Source organism: Erythrolamprus reginae, chromosome 13 (assembly GCF_031021105.1).
Source record: "Erythrolamprus reginae isolate rEryReg1 chromosome 13, rEryReg1.hap1, whole genome shotgun sequence".
Lineage (NCBI taxonomy): Eukaryota > Metazoa > Chordata > Lepidosauria > Squamata > Dipsadidae > Erythrolamprus > Erythrolamprus reginae.
The window spans coordinates 13078413-13092497 of NC_091962.1; the positions used below are offsets into that span (position 1 = coordinate 13078413).

At 43.1% G+C, this 14085-nt stretch overlaps 1 protein-coding gene across 1 annotated transcript; it reads right to left on the reverse strand.

The window, feature by feature from the left end:
* Positions 1-1651: 1651 nt before the first annotated feature.
* Positions 1652-12689, reverse strand: RIT1 (Ras like without CAAX 1). Its single transcript, XM_070766380.1, has 5 exons — positions 12395-12689; positions 10110-10166; positions 7553-7626; positions 6985-7176; positions 1652-4195 (listed from the first exon to the last, which is right to left on the reverse strand). Exons 1-5 carry the CDS (start codon positions 12504-12506, stop codon positions 3965-3967), a joined length of 666 nt encoding a protein of 221 aa, XP_070622481.1. The 5' UTR covers positions 12507-12689; the 3' UTR covers positions 1652-3964.
* Between the last annotated feature and the right edge of the window lie 1396 nt (positions 12690-14085).

Sequence of the window (14085 nt, forward strand, 5' to 3'; positions counted from 1 at the left end):
AAGAGCTTTTTTAATTTTTTTTAAAACTAATTTGTCCTAGCTGAACAAGCTGCCGAGAAACCAAACGGCGTAGAAATCTAGTAGTTTAGATGGAAATACCGTATAGTTATACTTTATGTTCGAATTAACACTATACAGTAATCCCTCGCTACTTCACGGTTCATCGTTTGAGGATTCGCTACTTCACGGGTTTTCAAAGGGGGTTTAAATTCATTAAAAAATTTAAACCCATTAAAAATTCAAAGAAACTGGTAGATCACATGTAGTTCCAGCTGAGAAAAATTATAGAATGACTGTTTAATGCAAAGGGTGGGTTTTAAAAGTCCAAATACTGTACTCGTTAAATACGTAAAAATTCACGGAAATTAGTTTTTCACAAGTGGTCTTGGAACGCATCCCCCGCGAAAAACGAGGGATTACTGTATTTCTAAAGCACCAAGGACCCCTAATTACTTTTCAAGAATTTTGATTATTATCTACTTACTTCCCCCCAAAATACGACCTCCCCTGATAATAAAGCTAATCAGGCTTTTGAGTGCATGGCAGTGAGGCCAAACGCTTATTTCAGGGTTCAAAAAAATATAAGTCTTATTTTCAGCAAAACACAGTAGGACAATTGGGAATATTTGATTTGTCCAGGAGATGGTCCTCAGAGGCACAAAATTATCCCTTAAATAGTATTGTTCCCTCGATTTTCACGGGTTCGAACTTCGCGGAACGTCTATACCACGGTTTTTCAAAAATATTAATTAAAAAATACTTCGCGGTTTCCCCCCCTATACCACGGTTTTTCCCACCCGATGATGTCATATGTCATTGCTAAATTTTCGTCTGCCTTTACAAAACATTTTTTAAAATAAACTTTAATAAATAAACATGGTAATAATCTAAATGGTTGCTAAGGGAAGGGGAAATTGTAATTTAGGGGTTTAGTGTTAAGGGAAGGCTTGTGACACTGTTCATAGCCAAAAATAGTGTATTTACTTCCGCATCTCTACTTCGCGGAAATTCGACTTTCGCGGGCGGTCTCGGAACGCATCCCCCGCGAAAATCGAGGGAACACTGTACAGGCAGTTGACGACTTACAATAGTTCATTTAGCAACCAAAGTTACTACAGCATTGAAAAAAATGACTTAGATCCATTTTTCACAGAACTTGTTACAGCATCTCCGTGGTCATGTGATCAAAATCCAGCCGCTTCACAACGGACTTGTGTCACGATTGCAGTCTTTCTGGGTCATGTGATCCCTTTTTGGCAAGCAGTCAATGAGGAAGCCAGATTTGCTTAACAACCGCAGTGATTCACACTTAACAACTGTGGCAAAGAAGGTCATAAATGGGGCAAAGCTCACTTAGTAAGGGTCTCAACTTAGCAGTAGAAATCTGGGGGGTCAATGATGGCCGTCAAGTCGAGGACCCCCATGTTTAGCTGACCAAAAATAATTTTTTTTAAAAAGCATTGTATGAAAAGGACTAGAGAATTTCTTTGTGACAAATAATGGCTGATTCCTGAGTGTTCGTTTTAAACTCGCTGTTGTGTAGATTTCCAGGGTTGGCAACTCACGATTTCGCAATTCTTACTCCGCTCTTTCACGCCTAGCGTTAACGTGCAAATTTTGCCGTCAGTTTTCAAATCAAAGAAACAGAAGCTAAGGCTTAAAAAAATATTTATTGTATCAAGTGCAATATATATATGTGAACCATAAGACAGGAATTGTGTCCGAAGAAAGTGCTTAATAATCATGCTAAGAAAAAAAAAACATTTCACCATTAGCACCACAAAATACTGAATGTTGCTAAGGCACAAATTAAGAAAGCTGCTTTTTAAAAAATAATAATAATAGTAATTAAAATTTGGCTTAAACAGCAGGCTTTGAATCCGCTACAATTCATTCTTGCTTCAAGTCATTTTTTTTTTTTTTCTGGAATGAGAACTTGAAAAGTAAAAAACAAAAATTGAACTAAAATTGTGACTTCTTCGGCCACAAATGTTAGCGATGTTATTCACCCTGAACTACTGTAGTCTCTTTTTAAAAAAACCTGATGTATCTACCACAGTTATGTGATAATATAAAAAAGTTAAAATTAGTATAATTCTGCTTCTAAATGAATAGCTATGGAAAAGCATCCAGCATTGTTCGTAAGATTAATTTACTAATTTTAAATACACCATATATTGCTACAGTCAATAAAATACATTCAAAAATAACTCTTGCTAAATGGAATGTGATATTCCTTTTCCCAACTACCAGGTTTCTCAGAGTCTATAAATACATAACGTATGTCAAACACTATAATCGGTAACATGTGAAAATCCAACGCCATTAAAAATCAGAAGAAATATCTAAGGCTTCTTCAGTCCCTTAGGAAAGTATATTAAAAAAAAAGGTTTCCATTATTTTCTCTCATTCTTTAAACTTAGCAAAGGGCATTTCTATTTCCTGACTAAACCACACACAGTTACAAACAGGTTGTAAAAATTGCCCCAGGAACGTGTGGTCACTACTAAAACAGGAAGAAAGTCCTGACATGTAGATAGGAAAGCCCTCTCTGTTTAAAGAGTTAATTCAACTTAATCTACGCTTCCCCCCCCCCCCCAGGTCACATAATTTTTTGTGGGGGAGGATTCCACCACACACCCTTCTCTTACCTTCCACAAAAGAACTTACTCAAGACTTTTCTATATCCAGGTGAGCCTCTTCATTCCACCTGAAAACCTCTCTTATCAAAATCTCCATAATTCAGTAGACTCTGTTCTTAGGGTCCATCCACAAGGCAGCCCAGGGGAGGGGGGAAAGCCCCTGACTCAAACTCTTTTAATAAATAAAAGCGTGGCCAAAATCTCAACACTCTACTAACCGACATGCCTTGCTAGTTATACTACAAATTCGACCCTGGTCTTCGCACAAGCAAAGTAGACGCCTTACCACTCTTCCTCTGCAAACTCGTCTCCCATATTCAATTTACCACTTGCTCTATGCCATGCTACAACTTTACACCTCCTTCCTACCATTTCTCGGAGCGCGACCCTAATCGACCACTCTCGCTCGCTCGCTCTCTCCAAAGTGACAGAATTCACCCCAATCCTGCGACTACTTTTTTCAAACTTGGATCCGTGAATACGATTCCTGAACATCCACCCTGCCTTAAATCACGTGTAACCTTGACGCAAGCCAATATAAAGACGAAGGAACAAACCCACCCACCCAGTGCAGGATGGCTGTGGGGCCTTGCAGCTTTCAATTGTCTGTTTCCTGCTTGAGCAGGGGGGTTGGACTAGAAGACCTCCGAGGTCCCTTCCAACTCCGTTCCTCCGTTAAAAGTGGCGTAACCGACAGGAAGTTCCCATAGGGCAATGGCATCCCTGGTCCCACTTTGGCGGATGCCGCGCACGAGGGCGGGAAAGAAGGGAGCGTCCGTCTTTCGCGAAGGAGGCGGCTCGAGAAACAGAGGCTACAGCAGAATTCCCAAAGACTTAAGGAGGCCGTTCCTCACAGCCCCTTTGCATCCTGTACCCAGAGTGAAAATTTAAAACCCAGTTTTGCGGTGTATCCCGCCTGCCCCCCTTCGCCTCGCCCCACGGGCTGAAGGATTCGGACTGCTTCTAACCGAAAGCTGCCTCCCCAATCGTGGCCAGAATGCCAAGCCGGACCAAAATTAGCAAACTAAGGCTCTCTGTCACGAACGCCGAGACATGGTGGCTTGTCTGCAAAGGTGGCTACCTTGTTTCTAGGTCCATTGCTTTCTCGGCAAAGCCCACCTGGGCTGGTTAGCCAGAAATTGCAAGCAGACAGGGCCGTGCGTCACTCAATGCCTCCTGGGATTTGGGGTTTGGTTTTTTTGCACAGATCAGTTCCAAGTTTACACGCTCGGCAGAGAGAAAAGAGTTTAAAAACTCTCTGGTTAAGGGAGGCCTTTTTTGGGGGCGGACGAGGGGGGGGAGAGAGGAGAGGAGGGGGTTTTTCAGGTAACGGAATTTTTCTTCTTGCGGAAGGGAGATTTCAAGGTTTTCCAAACGTTGGGGCGTGGCTTCGCCTTCTTCTCCAGCGCCATGGCCATCTCCTTCTCCTTCCGTCGGATTTCGCGGACAAGGGTGTGGAAGACGTCGTCGATGTAGTAGCGGAAGGCGGCGGAGGTTTCGAAAAAGGGGCAGCCGAACTCCTGGGCCAAGGCCGAGCCTTCGTCCTTGGAGACCTTCGGGCGAGAAAAGAAAGCCCACACAGAGCGGGGACAGTGAGGGAAATGAAAGGAGGGCAGCCCTCAATGTGCGACAGCTCGCTGAGTGACCGTGCTGGCCGGTGCTCTTTGTGAAGTTGCTCTAAACAGTTAAAAGCACTCAAGAAACTGACTGGCTTGTAGGAGCAAGTATTTCAGATGGAAATGTAATGACTTTTCAAGAGTTTTGATGTATCTATAGAAGCATAGAAACCTGTAAGATTGATGGCAAAAAAAGACCTCCTGGTCCATCTCGTCTGCCCTTATACTATTTCCTGTATTTGATCTTAGGATGGATCTATGTTTATCGCAGGCAGGTTTACATTCAGTGACTGTGGATTGACCAACCACGTCTGCTGGAAGTTTGTTGCAAGGATCTACTACTCTTTCAGTAAAGTAATATTTTCTCACGTCGCTTCTGAACTTTCCCCCATCTAACCTTAGATTGTGTCCCCCCTTGTTCTTGTGTTCACTTTCCTATTAAAAACACTTCCCTCCTGAACCTTATTTAACCCTTTAGTGTATTTAAATGTTTCGATCATGTCCCCCCTTTGCCTTCTGTCCTCCAGACTATACAGATTGAGTTCATTAAGTCTTTCCTGATACGTTTTATGCTTAACCCTGCTGTTCTGTTCGGGTCGTATGTGACCCGAAACCAAGTTTGAGTCCCCTGTAAAGCATTTTACCTGCATATCTGAAACTTGAAATTTCATGACTTTTCATCATTTCAGGGGTTCTCTCTATGAGAATTTTTTTTGGGGGGTGGGGGGCTTAGTTTTTGCTGGGCAAAAAAACTCCCTAATGTTATGTTCCCGGGTCTATTTGACCCGGACTGCAAATTGATCATTTTAGATACTTATATTTGGTCTTTTTGAAAGCTTTTTTCATCTGGAAACAAGTTTGAACATTTCTGCACACAATGGAATGAAAATTGAACTGAAAAAATTAATCCTTATTGGTTTATTTTGCACATAAATGTGCCTCCCCCCCGTTTTTGTGAAAGTTTTTTCAATTTATGGATAGTTTTGCTTGCAAAATGCATTCTATTTTACTGGAGTTGGTGTGGGATTGGTACCTTGAACATTTCTGAATATAAGAAAAATATAAAGGAACTGAAAAAAATGATTCTTACTGTTTTTTTAACATCAGAAATAAGGCCTCCCCCCCCCCCCTTGGCTGCTTGCAACCATTTTCACTTTTTATTTTTTTATGCTCCAAATCCGAAATATTCTTTAAAATCTTAGGCATTCATTTACTCAATTTAACAATGCTGATCATCAAAAAAATATTTGTGGGGGTGGGGGAAAATTTTTTTTTTTGGCAAAAAAAAAGTCACGTTTACTCTGTTCGGGTCATATAGACCCGGATCAAAATGATTTTTTTTAGGTGCTTGAATTTGGTCTTTTTGAAAACTTTTTCCACTGGAAAACTAGTTTGAACATCTATGAACATAATGATATGAAAATTGAACTGGAAAAATTGAGACTTATATTTTTATTTTGATCAAAAAGCCCCTCCCCCCATCCTTTTTTAATTTCGTGTCAATTTATATTTTTTAAGGCTACAAATCCCTAAGGAATTTCCCCCCAAAAGGTTTGATATACTAAATTGAACAATCCTGAACATAAGAAAAATATAAATGAACTGAAAAAAATGACTCTTATTGGTTTATTGTTTTATACTCGAGTATAAGCCTACTCGAGTATAAGCCTATTTGAGTATAAGCATGGGGGCCCATTTATGAGCAAAATAAACCAATAAGAATCATTTTTTCAGTTTAATTTTCATATCATTATGTTCAGAAAGGTTCAAGCTACCAATTCCACACCAAAATAGAATAGTAAAATAGAATGCATTTTGCAGGCAAAATTATCAATAAACGCAAAAGTTTTGATATACTAAATTGAACAATCCTAAACATAAGAAAAATTGAAATGAACTGAAAAAAAATGATTCTTATTGGTTTATTTTTGAATATAAGACCATATCATTTTATACTCGAGTATAAGCCTACTCGAGTATAAGCCTATTTGAGTATAAGCATGGGGGCCCATTTATGAGCAAAATAAACCAATAAGGATCTTTTTTATTCAGTTCAATTTTCATATCATTATGTTCAGAAAGGTACAAGCTACCAATCCCACACCAACTTTAGTAAAATAGAATGGATTTTGCAAGCAAAACTATCCATAAATTGAAAAAACTTTCACAAAAACGGGGGGGGGAGGCACATTTATGTGCAAAATAAACCAATAAGGATTAATTTTTTCAGTTCAATTTTTATTCCATTGTGTGCAGAAATGTTCAAACTTGTTTCCAGGTGAAAAAAGCTTTCAAAAAGACCAAATATAAGTACCTAAAATGATCAATTTGCAGTCCGGGTCAAATAGACCCGGGAACATAACATTAGGGAGTTTTTTCGAACAGAACAGCAGGGTTAAAGTTGCAACAGCAATTTTAAAAAAGGGACTTAAGACATTGGTCATGTGATTAAAATTCAGACAATGGGCAACGGACCCTTATTTATGATGGTCGCAGAGTCCCAAGGACCTCATGATCTCAATTTCTGACTGTCTGTCAAGGTGGGGGAGCCAGATTCACGACTGACTTAAGAACTGTTTTGATTAACAACTGTGGCGAGAAAGGTCGTAAAAATAGGAATAAAATTCACCTAACGTCTCGCTTTGCAACATAAATCCGGGGCTCAATCTTGGCCGTTACGCCGAGGACCACCAGTAAAATCTACTCGGCCTCCCAAGCATTTTTACCTGCCGGAGTTGAGTTAGGTCGGACTTGTTGCCAACCAGAACGACCGGAGTCTCATCCGTACGCCGGACACGGTAGATGAGCTGTTTAAACTCCCGGACTTCGTGAAAACTTCGGCGGTCCGTGATGGAGTAACAGATAATAAACCCCTCGCCGGCTCGCATGTACTGATCTCTCATAGCAGTGAACTCGGCCTGTGGGAAGGGAAAACATCGGGGGGGGGGGGGGTTTGGTTGCCAGCCAGAGTGGTTTCAGCAAGCATCTCCCTGGAAACCTTTTGAGGCTGGCAAAATGCAGGAGACAGCTGGGCTTCCAGAATATTCTGGAGGGCTATTTTTGTACCTTTAAAAAGTACCGTTTAATGACGGTGAGTGAAAAAAAAAGTAAAGGGCTGAACAATGGAAGCCGAGCCCCCCCCTTCAATTCTTGCCTCCACAATTAAGAAATTATTTTCAGTTGTCCATACAGAACGTGCAAACTGTGACAAGTAGCATTTGTTGAGAAATCACCAAAGACCCCGGGGGGGGGGGGGGGGGGCGAAACAGGAAAGGCTACGTGGTTGTCAAATACCTGGCCTGCGGTGTCCAAAATATCCAGGTTAGCAGGTTCGTCGTCAATCCGGATCCGCATTTTGTAAGCATCCTCTACAGGGAGACACGCGGTCAGAAAAGGCCTTCAAATTTTCTTACACAATACACATAATATTTATTTTATCTGTTTATTTAGTTTGACTTCTATGCCGCCCAATCCCAAAGGACTCAGGGCGGATTACAACAATATGAGATTACAACGTAGAATTACAAGAGCAATAAAAAGAAGTCGAAAAGAAAAGAATCTAATTACTAAAACCTTAGCTAAAACTCGTATTTAGACAACTCCACAACATACATACATACCATTCATCCACAGTCATAATTGTACAGATGGTCAAGCTAGTAATACACATTCAGCATTAATTAATGATGTACGATGTGTGTGTGTGTGTGTGTGTGTGTGTGTGTAGAGGTGTTTGGGGCATTATACAAATATACGAATCCCAGTGACCGGTGAGGTCCCACAGAGTTGGCCTTCTCCGGGTCCCGTTGGCCAAACAATGTCGGTTGGTGGGACCTAGGGGAAGAGCCTTCTCTGTGGGAGCCCCGACCTGCTGGAATCAGCTCCCCCCAGAGATTCGCACTAACCCCACCCTCCTTGCCTTCCAAAAGAGCTTAAAAACTCATCTTTGGGACTCTTACATCTTCCCCTGACCATTGAATGTTGGTCAATAAGTTTCTCTTTTAATTGCTTTTAAATTGTAGCATTAGTTGGATTTATATTACAGTGGTACCTCGGTTTTCGAACGCTTCCTTTCTCGTACATTTCGGATACCGAACAAAATTTTCTGCAAAAATTTGCTTCAGTATCCGGGAAAAAATTCGGATACTGAACAGAAAATTTTGGTTTCTATCCGAAATGTAAGATCTGAGGGACGAGGTGAGAGGGAATGGGAGTCGCAACGCCCCTCCTGGCCGCCCTCTTAATAGCCTTCCAGTCTCTACCTTGTAACTTCTCCACGCAGCAGGAAGGGTAGGTCTGGCTACAATACCGGCAGCTTCGTGGGGGCTACTTTCCTCAGCGTTCAGTCGGTTACGTACAAGCAGCTGCACCAATTTTTTTTTCCTGGCGGTGGCGGCTCCGGCGGCTTCCCGGAAGCTGCCCAAGCCGCCGCCGCGGGGAAAGAAAAAGTTGGTGCAACTGCCTGGAGGTAACCAACTGAACCGCGCGACATTCCCCACGCTGCTGCTGCTCCTTGAAGGGAAGCCGACGGAGCCGCCACCGCCAGGAAAAAAAAATTGGTGCAGCTGCTTGTAGGTAACCGACTGAACGCTGAGGAAAGTAGCCCCCACGAAGCTGCCGGTATTGTAGCCAGACCTACCCTTCCTGCTGCGTGGAGAAGTTACAAGGTAGAGACTGGAAGGCTATTAAGAGGGCGGCCAGGAGGGGCGTTCCGACTCCCATTCCCTCTCATCCCGTCCCCTGAGATCTTTATCCCATAGGAAATAGAGGAAATATTGTAGATTTAATTGGTTCCCAGCAAGTCAATGGGCTGGGAACCAATTAAATCCATTTCCATTATTTCCTATGGGATAAATTAATTCGGTTCTCGACCAAATCGGTTCTCAACCACACTTCTGGAACGGATTATGGTCGAGAACCGAGGTACCACTGTACAGTATTGTTCTATTTTTATATATGCTGTGAGCCACCCCGAGTCCTCGGAGAGGGGCGGCATACAAATCCAATTAAATAAATAAATAAAGATGCTTCTCTCTCAACTCTATTTCTGGGGGTTATCTCCCCCCCCCCATACACACAGGTGGCAGAGCAATTGGTGCGGGGGGGGGGGGGATGCTGCCCCTCTCCGGATTGAATGAGGAAGAGCCCCAGCATCTAATACAATAATCAATTGTTGGCATTCGGAGGGGATTTTGATGGTGTCTTATTTTGCGATTCTAGCAGCACATGTGGTACAGAAGTATCAACTCCCTACAACTCCTGAATTGCTGTAATAAAAAGTAACAGTTCCTTGAATCCAAATGTTTTGGTTTCTTTATTCAGGGTCCATCCTTAGCTCTTCCCTACACAGGGAAGGGTCGAGGACAAAAGCCATTTGTTCCTTGCAACTTAGTCCCGGACAAATACATTTTCTTTATCAAGATTGTAATGTCGGAACTGGCTTCTCAGCCTGGCGCAGCCTTAAAGGATAATGAAGAGTTTCCCCCAAAATAAGACATCACCTGATAATAAACCCAACTGGGCTTTTGGGTGCATAGCAATAAGGCCAAGCGCTTATTTCAGGGTTCAAAAATATATAAGACAGGATCTTCATTTTGGGGTAGGAGGCACCTCAAATTTAGATTGGAAGAAATTGGGAAGAAGATGGGAAGGGGGGGAAAAAATCCTAGAACGCCAGGATGAAATTCTTTTAACAGATTATAAAGTCTTTTGAATTGCAGCCAGCTGTCAAATCAGCAGATGCTGAAATATGTTGGTATTTACAGGAGGACTTGAGTTCCCACCAAACCCAGTTAGACAAGCCTCCATAATTAAGAAAGTAAAGGGTAAAGCAGTAGCCAGATTCACTCACCGATCGTGGGATCGTGGTCTTCCGGGAAACGATGGCTGATGAACTGCATGGTCATGGCTGTCAAGAAAAACCAAGCAGGTTAATACCAGACAAGGAGAGTGAAAGGGGAGATTGCTGGGAGAATATTTTGACCACAGTTTACAATTTAACTTGACCAGTGCCCAGCAACTATACTGCTCAAAAAAATAAAGGGAACACTCAAAGAACACATCCTAGATCTGAATGAATGAAATATTCTCATTGAATACTTTGTTCTGTACAAAGTTGAATGTGCACCACAGCAGGTGAAATTGATTGTCAATCAGCGTTGCTTCCTAAGTGGACAGTTTGATTTCACAGAGGTTTGATTTACTTGGAGTTATATTGTGTTGTTTAAGTGTTCCCTTTATATTTTTTTTAGCAGTGTATCTTACTGGGATCTTTAGTTTGGTCAGGTTCTAGAGCCCCATAAGCTTGCAAACACTACGCAAATTCAGAATCAATTCTACACATTCCATTGTGTATTTTACCAGACTTAAATACGGTAAGCTGCCTGGAGTCAGAGATATGAGGAGGGTGACTGTATAAACCTAATGAGCGTCTATTATCCAGCTCTAAATAAACACAATTCTTACAAAAAGTTTCTGCTGGGGAACAATTACAGAATTCCTGCCTATAAATAAGTACAATTATAATAAAGCCCTTCTAATGCATCAGTTTTGAGAGAAAACATGTGGTTTCACCCAAAATAACATTTGCAGGACTTTTGGCTATAAATAAATACAATTCCAATAAAAAAGCTCCCAGTATGTTTCAAGAATAAACACATGGTTTCACCCAAAACAATAATTGTAGGTCATCTAGCTGCAAATCAAATAGTTATCACAAAAACCTTATCAGGAATAAATACAGTGTTTCAACCAATAATTTCCTTTATCAAGGTAAGCCTTTTTGCAACATACCCAGGCAAAAACGTACTTACAAATATACCGTATATGTATATACAAACACCCACACCCACATATGTATATTTACCTCTGCCTTAATTACCCATCTCTCTATTCTCTCTCTGTGTGTGTAGTAACACACACACACCTACACACACACAGAGTATAGAGAGATGGGCAATTAAGGCAGTGGTAAATATACATATATATATACATATGTGAGTGTGATGTGGGTGTTTGTATATAGTGTGTGCATATAAATATAAATATGTGTGTGTGTTTGTGTATATATATATACATATAAAGAATGTATACATATACATTCTTAATTGCATCTATGTTTATTGAATCAAATTGAATCTATCTACAGTATATGTCTTAATTTCCAGTTCACTTTAATTTAACACCTTGGCTGAACCCAGTTCATTTCAACTTGAAAACAACACTTGGCAACTGCACACCTCCTGGCTTGTGCAACAACAACAACAACAACAATAATACCCAGTCTCTGGCCTATCCTACACTTCCCATCTTATAGGAGTGACTCCAGTGTGGCTCAAAATAACAACAACAATAGAAAAGCATAGTGTAACTAGGAGGAAAATAAAATGCAACATTTAAAACTTAGAATAACTTTATTGCCCTAAAGGCATACAAGTTAAAATGAAATTTTGTTGCATAGTAGCTCTCAAAGTCTCACCACCTCCAATACAGACCACATAACCATGAGAAAAAGATAAGAAATTATGCATATGTCCATATACTATATATATATTTTGGAGGGGGGGGTGTTTGTATGCATAATTTCATATACATACATATGTTACACACACACACACACACATATGGGGAGGAGCTGGTCTTAAAGCTCCCCACAGGCCCTTATAAGATGCAAGCGCCATCCCAAAGGCTTTAGGGTTTCCAGTGGCAGGGAGTTCCACTGGCCCTAAGTCCTCAATACCCAGCCTGGCCCTATCCCACCTCTTGTCCTCTTTTCTCAAGGCCATAAAAGTGGGGAGGGGCCTGACTGTTCCCCCCCCACACACAAAGGTCCTTCAGAACCTGCAAAAACCCCTTTAAAAGCTTTGGGGTTTCCAGTGGCAGGGAGTTCCACCGGCACTAAGCCCTCAAGGTCCGAAACCGGCCCTTCCCCGCCTCTTGTCCTCTTTTCTCAAGGCCACAAAAGTGGGGGGGGGGCTTCATATCTCCCCCACAAGTTCAAGAGGCTGCGGACTCTCCCAGAGAGGGCTTCTAGTGGCAGGGAGTTCCGCGGGCCACGAAGAAGCCTGTCAAGGAAGGCTCAAATCCGGCTTTTCCCACCCCTCACGCCCAGCCCGGGGCTTTCCCCGCCTCACGTACCGCTTTTCCCGACCCCGCCGGCGCCCAACATCACCAACTTGTATTCCCGGGGCTGCCCCGCGGGCGGGCCGGAGACTACTCCGGCTGGGCCCCGAGGCCCGGTGGGCTCCATGCCGCCTCAGGGGCCTTCGGGAGTGGTGGGTGGCGGTCAACGGGCTCCGCTTTCCCTCACCCGACGGCCCGCGCGACCCCGCCTCATCTTCCCGCCCGCTGAGGCAGACAAAATGGCGCCGGCGCCGACGGTGCTGAGCCCCTCCCCGCCTCCTCCCCGCTGGCCCCGCCCCCTTTTGGCCAGGACGCTTGCGCCGCCCGAGTGGCTATTATAAGCGTCTCCCTTAATGCGTGGGAGTTTACAATTCCGGTTCTTGAGCGAAGGGGGAAAGTACCCTCAGGTGGCTTGGGAGGGACGTGGTTTTGGCCCACTTGGCTGTGCTCCACCCCTCCTGGGGGAGGAGGGGAACGCCGTCTGGGGGTGAGAGCGGAGAGAAGAGCAAGGCTGCTTGAGGGTTCCAGAAATGGGCTGCCTTTCGCTGTTATACCGGACGTTTGGGTTGCCACCAAAAGTCCCACTTCCCTCTTTCCTTCTGAAGCTGTAGGTGGGGGGGGAAATCCATATATATTTAAGGGTTTATGGTTTGTATAATGGGTTTTTTTTTACTGTTGTTACTATTTATATTGACTTTTTAACATTGTATTTTATTGTTGTTGTTGTAAGCCGCCCTGAGTCCCATGGGATTGGGCGGCATAGACGTTTATCAAGCAGACAAGCAAACATATTGAGCCAGAATCTGTATAAACTGGAGAATTCTGGGAGTTGAAGTCCACATAGGCTGATTGGGAAATTCTGGGAGCTAGAATCAGTATGGAGTTCTGGGAGCTGAAGTCGACAGACGCCAAGGAATTCTGGGAGTTGAAGTCCAGAGATGCTGGCTGGGGAAATCTGAGAGCTGGGAGTCTGTACAAGATGCCTAGGGAATTCTGGGAGCGTGATTGGCTCAGGAATTCTGGCAGTTGAAGTCCCCAAGTCGCAGAAGGGTCAACTTTGCCCACCCCTGGCCTAGGGAGTTCTGGGAGCATGATGACTGAGGAATTCTGGGAGCTGGAATCTCCACAAGCTGGCTAGGGCCGTGTTTCCCAACCTTGGCAACTTGAAGATATTTGGACTTTAACTCCCAGAATTCCCCAGCCAGCGAATTGAATTGAATGGGAGTTGAAGTCCAGATATCTTCAAGTTGCCAAGGTTGGGAAACACTGGGCTAGGGAATACTGATAGAATCTGCATAAACTGGGGGATTCTGGGAGCTAGATGACTGGGGAATTCTGGGAGTTAGCGTCTCCACAAGCTGGCTAGGGAATACTAAGCGATAGAATCTGCATAAACCAAGGAATTCTGGGAGTTGAAGTCCATAGATGCTGATTGGGGAATTCTGGGAGTTGGAGGTCTGCCCAAATTGCCTAGGCAATTCTGGAAGCAAGAAGATGACTGGGGGATTCTGGGAGTTGAAGTCAACACACGCTGGCTGGGGAATTCTGGGAGCTGAAGTCCACACAGCTGCGGAGGTTAACGCACAACAGTTCAGCCTATTGGTGGAAATGAAACGTAAACCTAGGAAAACTTCCTCCCAGGTTCTTTATTAACCATCCTTCCCATCCTTCACCCCCCCACTACAAACCAAATAAACAAAATTTTC